General features: G+C 46.2%; 1 protein-coding gene across 1 annotated transcript; it reads right to left on the bottom strand.

Moving 5' to 3' along the window:
* Window positions 1–2,299: 2,299 nt before the first annotated feature.
* Window positions 2,300–2,878, bottom strand: Rnf183 (ring finger protein 183). The gene has a single exon (XM_076843176.1). The coding sequence runs from the start codon at window positions 2,876–2,878 to the stop codon at window positions 2,300–2,302; it is 579 nt and encodes a 192-aa protein (XP_076699291.1).
* Between the last annotated feature and the right edge of the window lie 12,769 nt (window positions 2,879–15,647).

The raw sequence follows: 15,647 nt of genomic DNA, 5'->3' as shown, positions 1-15,647 counted from the left end.
ACTTCATCTCTGACTTCACACCAAATGGAGGCAGTTTTCCCACTTCTACCTCATGAACTTCACAGGAGCCTGTTGGGTACTGCTCAACAGGATAACTGTTTGCATTTTGAAATAGATCTTTCCTTGCATAGAACCATCATAAGAAACAGCAGGTCTCAGTGTCCCTCTTCTCTGCACTAAATGCAGAAGCGCAGCCCACCCCCTTCATTGCATACCAAAGATGCTCCCACAATGTTTCCAAATGCCTCCCTGAGAAGACAGGACTACCCCAAGGTTAGAGCTACTGAATGTGAAACTAGAAGACACTATAATATTAGGTATTATATTCCTTCCCTACCCAAAATAACCCAAAATTAGGTCTTATTTGGTGGTGTATCAACCACTCCAAGAATGTAAGTTCTATTTTGAGTGACCTTGAACAAGGTAGCCAAAATGGCACAGCCTTGGTTTCAGGGGATGACAATTAGACCCATATGCCCTAGTGAATAGGCAGATGCTCCTCCCTGGCTCTTCCCACCTCCTCTCTCTGTCCCCTGCCCTGAGCCACTTTGGCCCACCCATCTTGGAAAATATGGTGAGATCATTGCCTAACTTACCTGCTGCAAAGTTAAGGAGCAAAGATGAGTAGAGAAATGAATTCAACTGGGAGAGGTACAGTCCCAGCCTCAGTGTAATTATCTCAGAAGGACACCAATGGAGAGGAGATTGCTAGTCCCTGGCGGGTTACGTAGGCAGTTTTCCAGTTTGGTAATGGAGAATTTTTCTACAAATTGGAGCTGAAAACTGTTGTTTTTACTAAAAATATATTTCTTGGCTCTTTTGGAATATCTTGTACAATAAGACCCTTAACAAGGATTTATAGAGGATACTTCCATTAAACTGAACATGATTTAGACCAAGTAAAACTGACTCAAGTTCTGACAGTTTATTTCACCAATTAAAAGAAACTCAAAACGCCAACTTTTTGTAATTGTGATGGTGTGTTAACCACTTTGGGATTGTTTCAGAGCTCTGGGCCACCAGGCAAACTAAAACTAGAAAAGCAGAAATGAGGGTTTTAGACACTGCAAGGCATCGGCTCTAGCTTCAAATTCTAGTTCCTGGGTTCTTGGTTTCTTCATGTAAGAAATAGGTCCCCCACAGCAGGCCTGGGATGGGAGTAAAGTTTTGCCTCTGTCCAGGGCTGCATCCTACCTTCTGAGGCCAGAATCCCAGTACTTCCAGGAGGGAGTCAGAGCTGTACCCTGCACCATTTAATCAGACCTCTGCACCCACAGAGAGAATAAAGGCCTGTAAACCCATATTTATTTACTTATTTATGGTGCTGGGGATTGAATCCAGGGCCTTGCAAATTCTAGGTAAGTGCTTCCCCACTGAGCAACATCCACAGCCCCAAATCCCAGATTCTTTTTCTTTTTAAGAATATTTTAAATGTATTTATTTTTTAGTTGTAGATGGACACAATACCTTAATTTATTTTTATGTGGTGCTGAGGATCAAACCCAGCGCCTCACACATGCTAGGCAAATGCTCTACTACTGAACTACAACTCCAGCCCAAATCCCAGATTCCTAATCCACTGATCTTGGCTTTTTTCACCTTTAGACTCTTATCTCCCAGCACTCCATGAACTGCACGCTGACAAGAGGTTATCCTGTGTAAGAAGCAGCTGACAGTGCGTCTTCCCTGCTGCTGGGGGCCATCAGCCACCAGTGGGTAATCTTACACTTTTCTTCCCTTCTGCACTCAGCACCAGCCCAATTAAAGGTTGTAGAATGAATAAATGAAGGAATTAAGGAATGCAGACCATTTTTTACTGGGACTGGTGGAAAGACATCCAAGGAAAAAGCTGAAAAGGGGAGAAAAGCACATTTTCTCACAGAATTCAAACTTACTTTCCAAACATTTTAGCAACACATAATGAAAAGAGCAAATAAAATAAAAAATAAAACATGAACTGAGTCCAAAACAGCTCCAGGGAGAGGTACAGCTTGCTATTTGGACTAGTCAGGTCGCTGGATACCATTGTCCAGCCCTTTGGCACAACTTGCTATGTGGCTCTGTAGCCATACAACCCCTGGTTCACACTCAGAGCTCTGCATGCCTCCCAGCCCTTCGCTTCATCCCCCAACCCCGCCCACATGCACCCACGGTAGGGCCTTCTCTGCTCCCAGAAGCAAACAGGGCCCATCTCTGGATCATAAATACTACAAAGGAAGACAACACCAAATGAGGCTCTGCATCCCCCGCCCCAGCAGCCACTGAGAAAGGCCTGGTTCCTCCTCCAGAAACAGAGTGCTCAGCCCACGCCCCAAAGGAACTGCTTGGTCCAAAAGATGGAAAAGATGAGCAGCAGAGTGACACTGAGGATGACAGCCATCAAGTAGGCAAAGATGCGGAACTGAGGGTGGCGGAAACACTCCCTCAGAGAATAGTGGCTGGGGATGGGGATGGGCATAGGCCTGGTGGCCGGGGCAGTGTCCTGGGAAGGTGCAGTCAGGTTCCCAGGCTCGAGGCCTAGGTCCAGTGTGTAGACCCGAGGCTGGCGCAGGAAGTAGCGGCTCTTAGGCTGGTCCTTGAGACAGAGCTGCCGGCCCTCCAGGATGACGTGGTGGGGCTCCAGGCGGAGCAGGCTTAGCATGGCAGTGTCCGTGGGCAAGTCAGTGACGGGCTGCCCGGAGGCCAGCACTGTGGGCTGGCGACAGAGTGGGCACAGCAAGCGGCGCCGGGCCGGAGTCACCAGGCTGAGGTGGGCCAGGCATTCCACACAGAAGGAGTGGCAGCAGTCCAGCACTTTGGGGGTATGGAACGTGTTGTTGAAGGGATTCCAGCAGACAGGACACTCAGCCTCAAGCTCCCGGCCCTGGGGCTCGGTCATCCTCAGACCACACTGGGAGGCCTCACAGGGGATGTCCTGGCAGGAAAAAGGAGCAAAGGTACACCCGTGAAGCTCTGTCCCTCAGCTTGGTCTGAGGCTCAGAGTTCTGTGGCGTTCTGTTCAGTCCCATTTTACAGAAGCAGCTTAGGTTCAAAAGTGTTTTCTTCCAGAGCACCTTGTTTCTAAGCCATTCAGCTAAGTCTATGTACACAGCTTCCCCTGCGTCAAGATGAAGGCCTGAGTCACCACCACCCCAACCAAAAGCACCAGATGAACTGGCAGTGGAGGGAACTGCACCCTGGCTTTGTGGATGGCTTTGGAAATGTTCCTTGTGGTCACCGTGTTGGCCCTTGACTGCCCTGAAGTCAGAAGAGGGTGAACCATGGTTGGGGTTTTGCTAGAGGACAGATTCTCCCTTCCCTTAAATCTCTGACCAGGGCGAGACAGTCTTTGTCAATTCCCTGTCTGTCCTTCCTGTGGGAGCAAATGCCAGGCCTCCTTTCCTCCTCCCCCTGGTCTAGAGGGCCAACCCTCCAGAGCTGCCTGGCCGCTCCTTGGCCTGATGAAGAGGCCACTGGGAAAACTTTTCCCCTTGATCTGGGACCTCGCGCTCAGGCCCCCAGATCAGCCCTCACAGAGCCTCTCCCTGGCACTCGGCATCTCTTGGATCCCCCACCCTGCTTTGTCCAGGGAAACCATCAAGACACCCACCTGGGCTTGTGCGGACTGCAGCGGGATCAGGCAGAATACTCACAAGTGCCTGAGGTTCTGGTCTCTCCCTCTCCTGAATCCACAAAGCTTTGGGAAACTGCCTTCTCACCACCAAGCCCGGGGCCGTCTCCATGGCAGCAAGATCACAGCACCTGGAGCTGCCAGGTGGCCCAGGCTGCAGCCTGTTGAGCGCACCTGCCTGGTGCCAAGGCCAGAGAGCTGCTAGGTGGCGGCTGGGAGGTTGGGGACCGAGTTTCCCCCACACACACCTGGGGTGTGGCAACCAATTGAACTTGGAAACCAAGTATTTGCGTGATTGTGGGCGGTTCTTTCCAGACCTGAGGTCCCTGACCTGGAAAGGCAGGGGTGGTGATTTCCCTTCTGGATCATGGAAAGGGTAAGTGAGTCCTCCGGGGGTTCCTCTCCCCTCATTTCTTTTCTCAAATGGCTGGAATCTCTTCCTTGCACAAAAGGGCTGCCTGCCCTGTGCTTCTATTGCTGCAAAATTCACCTGGTTCACGGTCTAAAACTCTGCACGCCTGCCTCCTCTGGCCCCCTTGTCCTCTCCTGATCTCTTACCGTGCCCACACAGCTGGCAAACCTTGCTGCCTTCTGCTTTGTTCTTAGAACACAGCCAGCCAGCGCTGAGATCTTCCAGTCCCACAGCTGGCCATCCTGTCAGCCTTGGGGACTTAAGGAGAGCAGTCAGAAGGGAGCAGCCCCAGCCCTGCTTCCCTGTTTCAAATCGAAATGCTTGGCTTGTTATCTATTTCTCATCTTGGTCCTTTCAATTATTTAAATAGCTGAGTTTTTTGGTGGGGGAAGGTTTAAAAACCACTTCTCCCTCCTAACCACTCACTTTGCAGATGGAGATAAGTGACTCACCCCAAGCCACCTAGCTGGTTCTGGTGACACTGGGACCCGAGTCTTTGGATTCCAAGTCCACCACCATGCTGTTGTCACAGAAACAACACTGCATCCACTTACCCACAAGCCAGGTGTGTGCTGTTGGCTAGGCAGAAGTGCTCTCCTTTTACTGGTTCTTTACAGCCATAAGACTCTAATGGTAAGAACTGGGAACTATGCAAGGGGAGCTTTGGGGGCTGTGAGTCCCTTGGATCCCTGATATGGCCTCATCTCCCCTGACTGACCGGACACCTGGAGCAGAACCTACTTACTCTCTCACCCATGGCGTCCTGGTTTTCTTCTAGAAACTCAGTCACTGTACCACACAGGGCAGAAGGAAATGAGGATAAGCAATATAAGATGGCTCAGCCCTAACAGAAGCACTTGACCAAAGCACTGTACCAGTGCTTTATTCAGTGGACCATTCATTCATTCATAGTTATTGAGTGCTTACTGTATGCCAGGCACTGTGCAAGGCATTGCATCAGTGGGCAAAATCAACCCGTCTTTGACCTCTTGGCACTTGGAGCTAGTGAGGCAAGGAGATGTGTAATGAGTGATGAGCAATGAAGAAGTGCAGCCAGAGAAGGGCAGGAGGTGGGGCTTGAAGCTCAGGAAGCATCTGAATTTCTTTCGGGGAGGTGACCTGATCTGTGACACTATTTCCATGTTTCAAGTGGCATTCCAGCTTCAGAGCAGAGGACAGACTGAGAGGGACAAGACTGGAAATGGAAGGCCAGTTAGGTGACGGTGATGTGTGACATTAGTGAGCTGAGGGTGGAGAGGACAAAAGGGGACGACATTAATGATGTCTTTGGAGACAGAATCAACCAACTTCCCAGAACCAGATGTAGATCCTGGAGCCAAGCTGTGGAGCTCACGAACCCAGATCTGCTGCTTATTAAGACGGGAATTCCAGCTGTGCTGCATCCCACAAGCCTCAATTTTCTCTTGTGAAAAGAAAGCTAAGAGGAGCGAGACTTTTAGGTAGGCCCAGTGCCCAGTTAAGGACTGTGTAAGAGGTGGTTGGCCTTATTTCTGCAAACCAATTAGAGAGAGAGGAAGGGTTACAGCTGACTTCAAAGCCATGAGAACATTTTCTCCACTGATCTTTGAGGAGACCCTGAATTCCAGCATCACAAACAGAACTTCAATCATTATCAAAAACCTTAAAGTGTTCATAGCCTTGACTCAGAACTGGAAATCTATTCCATGGAATTAATCAAGGGCCTGTGCAAAGATTTGATTACAGAGATGCCCAAGGCCTTGAGCAGTGGTGATACAGATAATCACCTCGTTATCAAATACTGGAAGGCTGACGAGGTGAATTCTGCTCTATCTGTGGAAGAGACATTCTGCAGCCTTGGAAATGATGTGATAGAACATTTATTAATATGGAACTATATCCATGATGTAATGTGAAAAAGAACCAGCTATAAAACCACATTACAACACAATCCTATTTTCAAAGAAAACTTTCTGGAAAGATAAGCAACCAAATATCAACAGTGGCTATCTCTGGGGAAAGACTATAAATTGTGTTTTATTTTAAAAATTCTCTTGCCTGAAAATTTGAACTTTATTCCAGATAAGCTTGTCTCACTGTTCTTAAAAATCTCTCCCCTTTCCCCCCAGATCAGAGCTACACTTTCTGAAAATCCACGGCCAAGGCTGTGGAGGGCTGAGGAGGAGGATGGTGACTAAAGCCTGGCCCTTATCATTGAGGCACCCACTGTGCTTCCAAGGACAGCTGGTCAGAGGCCAGTCTCTCCAGGAGACATTGTGCCATGTATCACCCACCACCCCCAGACCAGGGCAGCTCAGGGACAGTGAATCCTAAACACCACCCTGTGCACGAGTCATTACCAAATATTAACTGTCTGCAGTGGCCCCCATTGTTTCCAACACCAACATGACAGAGATAGGGAACTGGCAGAAGAAGTGTGTGGCAACACCACTAGATAATATAATCGCCTTTTACCGCTTGTTTCTATTTGCAAAAGGCCGTTTGATTCTCTAAAACCACCCTATGAAGGAGGCAGAATGGGAGTAAAGAGCAGGCAGCCTTCGAAACCAGACCCTTGCTGATCCTGAATGGCTTAACCTCTGCACTTCATGTTCTTCTGTTAAAGAGGGCAATGACCCTACCTTGCAGCCTGTGAGTGCCCAGCACAACTCAGCAGGAGTTCAGTACAGAGTTAGCGTGACCATTTTTACACCCATTTGACAGATGGGGAAGCCAAGGAACAAGATGGTGGAGGTACTTGTCCAAGGCTTCAGAGCTAAAAACTGTTGAAGGATGAGCCCGGGAGCTTGCATCCCAGGTCAGAGCCCACCATGAGGCAGTGCTATCTCCAGACTCCAGGCCCTGTGACCCCATGTTTCCATGACCCTCCCTGGCTCCCTTACCCTTACCTGCTCCCTTGGAGCCCCTTCTCCTTCCTGAGTTCCACCCTGCAAGCATGTGCTCTGCGCTGAGACTTCTGCCTCCAGCCTGCCTGGGGCGGGTCTCATTTGCAGCGTGTCTAGCTCTCTCTGCTGCAGGCTTCCCTCTGATGACTTTGGACTGTCTGTGTGTACAGGGGGCACCTGGGAGCTTCGGTCTCTTCATCCCCCACCCCCACCCTGTGAGTCACTCTCGCTCTGTCTCTGAAGGGGTGGAAGTCCACTCACCCTCGCAGGCCTCTGTTCTGTGTGGGGCTCATCTTCTTCCGCTGTCCTAGACTGTGCTGGCTGCTTCCTGCTGACCTCTCCTGACTCCTGCACAGCCGGGCTTTGACCAAAGGCAGGGTACCCTACAGACCCTTCCCACCCTTCCCCCTTCTAAGCACCTGCAATAAAAAGACAAAGAGCTCTTGCAAAATGCAAATAATCCAGTGGAAAAAATGTCAGAGGAGAGGCAGTTTAGGATAGGCAGGGAGAGTCTGGGTTCTCCAGCAAGTCGGACTTGGAGGTCTGTGTGGGGTCAGAGTCCTCGCTCAGAATCCAGACTCTGCTTACTAGCAGCGGAGATAAGCAAACTACTTAACTTCTCCAAGTCTCAGTTTCCTCCCTAAAAATGGGGACAATAATCCATGTACTTGACCAGCAGATTAAATGAGATAATACACAGACTATAACAGTGAATGGCACTCAGAAACCCAAATAAAAGTTAACTAGACCTGTTAATATTTTTATACAATCAGGCAAGTCATGGGAAAAGAAATGCAAATGGAATATATGTATTTGTATACATATATATGTGATTATTATACACATGAAAATATAAACAAGTATGTTTGGTTCTGCGATCTGTGCCATGGCCTCACTGTTTTCCAAAAGACAGCGAAGATGTCTTCCATCACCCGTATCATGTCCCCAATTATATTCATGTCCCCTCTAACCTTCTCCTTGTACTTATAGTCCTCTGATTCTATTAGTGATCTTTTCAATGGCATTTGGAGAATAAACAGAAATAAATAAACGTATCTGATTGGGGATGTAATCAAATTCCCCAATTCCCCCATTTGATTTTATTATTCAGTTCTATTTTTGAATAGGCAATACATTCCCATGGATCACTTGAGAGAGGTTTGATTTTGCAAGGCAACTCTCCTCTTCCAGCTACCTAATTTCCCTAGAAATTAAGATAATATGTTTCTTTGCGTCTTTCCAAAGACAAAAATTCAAACAAAATGTCCACTTGTTCCTCTTTCTTCTTTTACCCAAATGTGCACATTGTATGGGCCATAATAAGCCTCTCTTTTTTCACTTAATAATGTGTCTGAGATGTCATTCTGTGTGAGTACATAGTTTTCTTCAGTTTTTAAATTTCACTGACTAGCTAGCTTAACCAATTCCTTATTGATCTAATCCCTTAATTTTAAATATATAAAAATTGGATGGAAGAAAAATTGGATGAAATGACTACAGACTTCAGCCTAGCTTAGATTGTGTGAAAATAAAATTGTAGACTTTGGGAAGTTTGAGATCTCTGAAGAAGACCTTGAAGCAGTTTTCTGAGTGGAGAATGTGTGATGTGATTCAAATTGATACACAGTCCTTCTGGTTCCTCTCAGATTCGGAATTCCCCGCTTTCCTCTCTTTCTGCTGGTTAACTAAGGTCAGTGGGGATTCAAGACACTGAGGATCCAGTGTGTATTTGACAGTTTGGAAGTCATGCATCCCGGCTTGACAATACCAGTGCAAAACATGACATGTTCATATACTCTGTTTTAATAATTTCATTTCCCAGTAGTAGCCAAGAGATATGTTTTGGTTGCATGAAGATGTTCATTGCAGTTTTGTTTTTAACCACAAATGATTGACAACAGCCCCAAAGCCCATCAGTTAAGTAGAAAACTATATCATCATTTAAAATGATGTTCCAGGGGCTGGGGATGTGGCTCAAGTGGTAGCGCGCTCGCCTGGCATGCGTGCGGCCCGGGTTCGATTCTCAGCACCACATACAAACAAAGATGTTGTGTCCGCCGATAACTAAAAAATAAATATTAAAAAATTCTCTCTCTCTCTCTCTCTCTCTCTCTCTCTCTCTCTCTCTCTCTCTCTCTCCTCTCACTCTCTCTTTAAAAAAATAAAATAAAATAAAATGATGTTCCAGAAGACTTTTCATTGACTTGTAAATATGGTCACAATATATTATAAATGCAAGAGGGAAAACAGTTTTCTAACGGATTTGTATAGTAGGAGGCAGATTTTATAAACCCAAATTTATGTATAAAGACTAAACATCCCTAAGGAAAATGTCACGATGGTTATCTCTGGGTGAGAGGTGCTAACATTTTCATTTTCTTCTTGCCATCTGTATTTCCTAAGTTCTCAAATGAATTCATACTACTTTTGTAGTAAGAAAGCTATCTTGGAAAATAGAGTTTTCTGCAATTCAGAATCCAGAACTTAAAGGTAAGCAGGTGGGGCAGGTAAGAAAGCAGTCCGGGCAGAGCAAGCAGTGAGATAAACAACACAGGCGGGGGCCATTTTCCGGGTCACTAGTTGTTTAGTGGTCACTAAGTGTCTAGTGAGTAAACGCATCATCATAATGTCTGTGGGTGGTCAGGACCACGGGGTCCTTTGCAAACAGTGGAAAATTTTTTCTGGGGAGATTCCCAGGAGAGATAGTGAGGCATCTCAGGAATCTGGGAGTTTAATTTAGTTTGTGCCTGGGGTGGGGGTGGGGGGCGAGGTCAGCCAGCTGGAAAAGCGCCTTGCCTAAGCAGTACCCTGGATCTGGGCAAGCAGAGTCATGAGACTCGGTGGAGTCAAGCCAGGCGTGGTGCAGAGGCAGGTGCTGCTGCTACAACCATCTGGGAAGGAACAGGGAAGCAGGTCAGTGGGCAATGGAGGATGGAGAAGAAGACCGTGACCCAGGTGGGTGGGCTTTATGATTAGGTGATGGCCATTGTTTGGCAGGTCCCAGCCAAAGGCGGGTGACTCCCCCTGTCTCCACTCACTGTGTTGCTTAGGACTGCCCAGAGTCTAGGACAGCCCCAGCCCCACACACATGGCCTGGGATGAGAAATGCAGGACTCACACTCATTCTGAGGTAGAATCTGCATTTTACAAGATCCTTCTCAGGCAGAATCTGCATTTTACAAGATCTTTAGGAGATTCAGAGACACAATGCAGTGTGAGTCATGATTTGGGAGAAAACCACTCAATGTGCTCCTTGGCTCGAACTGATTTACTCATCTCTAGGTTCATATGGGATCCCCAAGGACACGACAGCCTAGGGAGGCTGGTGAGTCCCCACCTGGGATTAGGAGTCCCCCACACTGGCTTTGTGTGTCGTCAGAATTTCCATTGCAAGTCACAGTCTCTTGGGCAAAACCTTTGCAGCCAAATGTGTTTTAGAGCTTTTCATATTTTAGGAAGGTAATATGCATTTGCCATCCATTGAACAACTCTCCCAGTGTGATCTGGGACAGTATTCTGCAGTTTTTCATGAACATTGACACCAAAAAGAATAAAAACAAGATCAGATCAAGTTTGGACACAAAATTTAATGGGAAAAAATTTTTTCAGAGCTTGAGATTTTAAAATTGTGACTAAGGATTATGGGCTGCTTTGTTTTGTTATTTTATTTTACTTTTAGACTGTGTCACTTGAATAAAGATAGAAACACTGACATGATGCTACTTCCCAGTCTCAGACTTTGCAGGAATTACATGATCTGGTATGGTGACAATGTTGAAAAGTGATGGGGCATTCTTTTTTTTTTCTTTTTCTTTTTTTTTAAGTACAAGGGTTTGAACTCAGGGCTTCACATGTGCTGGGCAGGTGGTCTACTACTGGACTACATCCAGGCCTTTTAAAATCATTAATTAATTAACTAACTAACTTATTTGCAGTACTGGGAGTTGAGCCCAGGGGTGCTCCAGCACTGAGTCACATTCTTAGACCTTTTATTTCTTGTTTTGAGACAGAGTCTTGCTGAGTTGCCCAGGCTGGCCTTGAACTTGTGATCTTCCTGCTTCAGCCTCCCAAATAGATAGGATTACAGACATATGTTACTGTGCCTGGTTTGTGGGGCCTTTTAAAGAGGTGATTAGGTCGCTAAGAGGGATTGCTGCTTTTCTCACAGGAGGAGGATCATTCTTGCAATGGTGGGTTGATACCAAACAAGCTCAGGCCCTCTCACTGGTTTCTCCACACGTGCCCCTTTGCCCATCTGCTTTCTGCAATGAGTTGAAGCAGCCAAAGCCCTTACCAGAGCTGGACAGAAGCCTCCAGAACTGTGAGCTAAATAAACTTTCCTTTTTATCCAGTCTCAAGTATTCTGTTATAGTGACCTCCACCTAGATTTTAAAGGATGCTGCAAACAGCCTGCGGGGGGCCACTGCAGATTCCCCACTGCAGCAATCCTTGGGGAAGCCAACGGAACAAGACCACCCCAGGGAGCCCCCGCCCCCCCAACAGCAGAGCCATCGACAGCATGTGATGCCTGTCTGGGAAAGCTGCAGCACCAGTGCGCAACTCCAACCTGGGGGAGCTGACGCAGGGACTGAGCCCTGGGGTGAGGCTGCCTCACATCCAAGTATGCAGTACCCGGAGTGAGAGGTGAGCTTTAAGACTCAACGTCTGCACAGGCATGGCGGCGCACGCCTGTAATCCCAGCAGCTCAGGAGGCTGAGGCAGGAGGATCAAAGGCAGCCTCAGCAATTTAGCAAGACCTTGTCTCTAAATAAATATAAAAAAGGAACCAGTGTGAGGGAGTGCTGGGTTGTGGCTCAGCAGTAGAGTGCTTGCCTAGCACGTGTGAGGCACTGGGTTCGATCTTCAGCACCACATAAAATTAAAAAATAAATAAAAGACAGGGGCTTGGCACTATGGCTCACGCCTGTAATCCAGCAGTTTAGGAGACTGAGGCAGGAGGATTGTGAGTTCAAAGCCAGCCTCAGCAAAAGCAAGGCACTAAGCAACTCAGTGAGACTTTGTCTCCAAATAAAATACAAAATAGGGCTGGAGATGTGGCTCAGTGGTCCAGTGCCCCTGAGTTCAATCCCCAGTACCAAAAAAAAAAAAAAAAAAAAAAAAAAATGGGGATGTGGCTCAGTGGCTAAGCACTCCTGGGTTCAACCCCTGGTACCCACCTTTCCAAAAAAAGACTTAAATGTCTGCCTTCCTGGAGTTGACCTGGCTTGGGACCTGTCATTCCTTCCTTCTGTACCATTTTTCCCTTTTGGAGTGGGAATGTCTACCCTATACCTGTCCTGTTTTGTTCCCTGTCACCACTGGGAATTGAACCCAGGGATGCTTTACTACTCATTTTGAGATAGGGTCTCATTAAGTTGCTAAGTGTGGAAATTACTAAGGCGGCCCTCAAATTTGTGATCCTCCTGTCTCAGCCTCCTGAGTGGTTGGGATCATAGGTGCTCACCATTGCATTTTGTAAGTAGATAACTTATTTTGATTTCACAGGTACACAGATGAGATTTTGGACTTTTCAGTTGGTGCTGGAAAAAGTTAAGACTTCGGAGATAGATTTTTGGGAACAAGTTAAGATTTGTGGATGGAATGATTTTATTTTTGCCTGAGAGGTAAATGCTAAGGTTTGAATATGGTTTGTCCCCTCCAAAACTTATGTTGATATTTGCCACTGTGAGTGGTAAGAGGTGTAACGGCCTGTAAGAGGGCATCAGGCCATTACAAAGGATTAATGCCTTTCTCTCTGGAGTGGGTTCAGTCTCATGAAAATGGGTTGTTACAAAGCAAGTTCACTCCTGCTGCTCCTCTCTTCCATATAGGCCCATCTGCCCTTCCACTTTCTGCAATGAGTTGAAGCAGCACAAAGACCTCACTAGAAGCCTGCACCATGGCCTTAGGTTTCCAGCCTCCAGAACCATGAGCCAAATGAACTTTTTTCCTTTATAAATTATCCAGTCTCAGGTGTTCCATTATAGCAACAGTAAACAGAGCATGACATGACAGGGCTCCGGTCTTTGGCAGTGTCACAACCAGGAATCCAGACTTCTTCTGGTCTGCAGGCTCCTGTTCCTACTTCCCCTCCGGCCTCCTGGCCTCTCCCCTTTCTCTGTGCCCACGCTGTCTCTCATCTGTGCCCCTCTCTATAGCTGTATAACTTCCCTTCTCTCAGGAAATTTAATCTTTAACTTTTACTGTAAGATAGGTCCACTATAGGAAAATCAGGAAACTCAGATGAATATAATAATCCTCAACATTTAGGGCATATTCTAGGGGCTCTTCCTAAATTGTATTCTTTAGCCATGATGACATTTCTATGTGTAGGTGCTATTATCACCATCTTCTTCATTTTATAAAGACCCTGAGGTACAGAGAGGTTAAGCCACTTTCCCAAGGTCACAGGGCTAGGAAGAGGCATGCTGGGATTTCAAGCAGAGACAATCTCTAACACATGTCTCTCTATATAGAATTTTTTTTTTAAATATCTCCAAAGTTCCTGAACTTTATTTTTTTTTAAGAGAGAGTGAGAGAGGAGAGAGAGAACTTTAATATTTATTTTTTTTAGTTATCGGCGGATACAACATCTTTTGTTTGTATGTGGTGCTGAGGATCGAACCCCGGCCGCAAGCATGCCAGGCGAGCGCGCTACCGCTTGAGCCACATCCCCAGCCCCCTATATAGAAACTTTTAATAAATCATGTCATACTCATTTTAAAGTCTCCCTTTTCACCTTATCATCTTTATAATGAAACAGTCTTTCACAGCTTTTTCTTCAAGATGAACTCATACTGTCTTTTGATGGTAAAAGTGGTATTTGGGAAAAACCTGGTTTTTTGTCATGTGCATAAAATAGGATGCACCAGTTGACGGATACCTCCAGAGGGCGCCAGATGGAAGGCAGCTGGCCTGGAGAGGGAGGCTTTCCATCCTGGAACCTTTTGTACTCCTGTGACCATGTGAATGTATTCTCCATTTCATAAACCTGGAAGAAGAACCGGGCTCCATATCCCAAGACCTGAGCTCCCATCTGGGCTCTGTCACACGCTGTTTAACCCTGAGCCACTTTTTCCCATAGATAGACCAGAGGTAATGATCTCCTCCCTGCCCATCTAAGTATTATTTTCTTGAAAGACTCGGATGAAATGATGATTATGAAAGTTCTATGTAAAATGCAGGGCACTGTATAAAGTTTTTTGATAAATTCTGACCTCTTTACTGAAGGCACCAGGGAGGGGGATGGATGTCAAAACCAGTTGGTCCAGGTTCCTCTGTTGTTGGCTCCCGGAGCTAACACTCCCATGGGGCACTCCTCAGCATCTGCACACTTGTCTTTAAAACAAGGCTGGGCTGAGGAGTTCAAGAGCACAGAGTGTTGGCTAGGGTTTGTGGGACAACTGAAACTCTAACTCTTCTACAGCCGTAACACAATTTCCTTGGAAAACTGTTGGGCAGTATCTATGAAAGTGACCATGTGTGAGTACAGGATAGCCCATCAAGTCCATTGCTAGTTACAGAATGAGCACATATACACGCAGATGTTCACCAGAGGACCTGTTGGCAGAAATGTTCACAGTAGTGCTACCTGTGAGAATCTGAAACTAGAAACCACCTGAATGCCCATCCATAGTTAAATGGATAAATCATGGTATTTTCACACAATGTACAATGAGCAATGAAAATGAGGGGTATTCAGCCACATACAATATGGATCAATCTCATAAACGGGCTGAACAAAAAAAGCCGACCAAAAATAAAAAAGAGTACATGCTTGTTCCACTTAAATGTCTTGCTGCTTAACAAGCCATTCTGAAACTCAGGGTCTTAAAACAATGATTTATTATTTCTCATGATCTCATGGGGCTAGCTGTGGAGTTTCTCTTCTGACATCCTGAGTTTATTTAGCACTGAGCTACAGAGCTGGCTGGGTTGGATGGCCCAAGGTGACCTCATTCGCGTGACCTTGCTCTGGTGATGCTTGGTTCTTCTCCATGTGGCCTAGATGACCCTCTTTATGTGGCAGTCTGAGAGCAGCAGTCCTAGAGGGCCAAAGCAGACCGGCAAAGCATCTCAAGGTCCAGCCCCAGGAGGTGCAGAGTCCATTCCTCTGTATTGTGTTGGTCAAACTGAGTCAAAAGACCAGCCCAGGTTAAAGGTGCATGGAATAGACTATCCCTCTGGAGGAGAGGAATTCATGTCACAAAGGGATGCACGTTCAGCTATGGGAAAAACTTGTGGCCATATTTTCCATCTATCACAAAGCAGTTACTTAACATAGAAAAGTGGCACAATCAATGTATGCTGTGACAAATTCCTTAGCAAACAGGCATGGAGAGGAGTGCCGTGGCAACCATTCAGGTTCCTGAATATATACCCTTCTGCATCTGAGTCTGCTTATCAGAGTTTATTCAGTTAATAAAAATTCAGCAAGTTGTACCCTTAAAGGCATCTGATATTTTTGTATAATTACTACACTTGAGATAAAAGATAAAAATTATACAGCGGCTTAAAAAACAGCATACTATAGGGACACAGACACATCAAGGTTTATAGAAGCACAATTCACAATTACTACATTGTGGAACCAACCTGATGCCCTTCAATAGATGGATTTAAAAAATGTGGCATATATACACAATGGGATATTACTCAGCAATAAAAGAGAATAAAATCATGGCATTTGCAGCTAAATGGATGGAGTTAGAGAAGATAATGCTAAGTGAAGTTAGCCAAT

The sequence above is a fragment of the Callospermophilus lateralis genome, chromosome 2 (assembly GCF_048772815.1).
Source record: "Callospermophilus lateralis isolate mCalLat2 chromosome 2, mCalLat2.hap1, whole genome shotgun sequence".
NCBI lineage: Eukaryota > Metazoa > Chordata > Mammalia > Rodentia > Sciuridae > Callospermophilus > Callospermophilus lateralis.
Note: the sequence above shows the minus strand (reverse complement) of the source record. Positions and strands in the feature narration are given on the sequence as shown.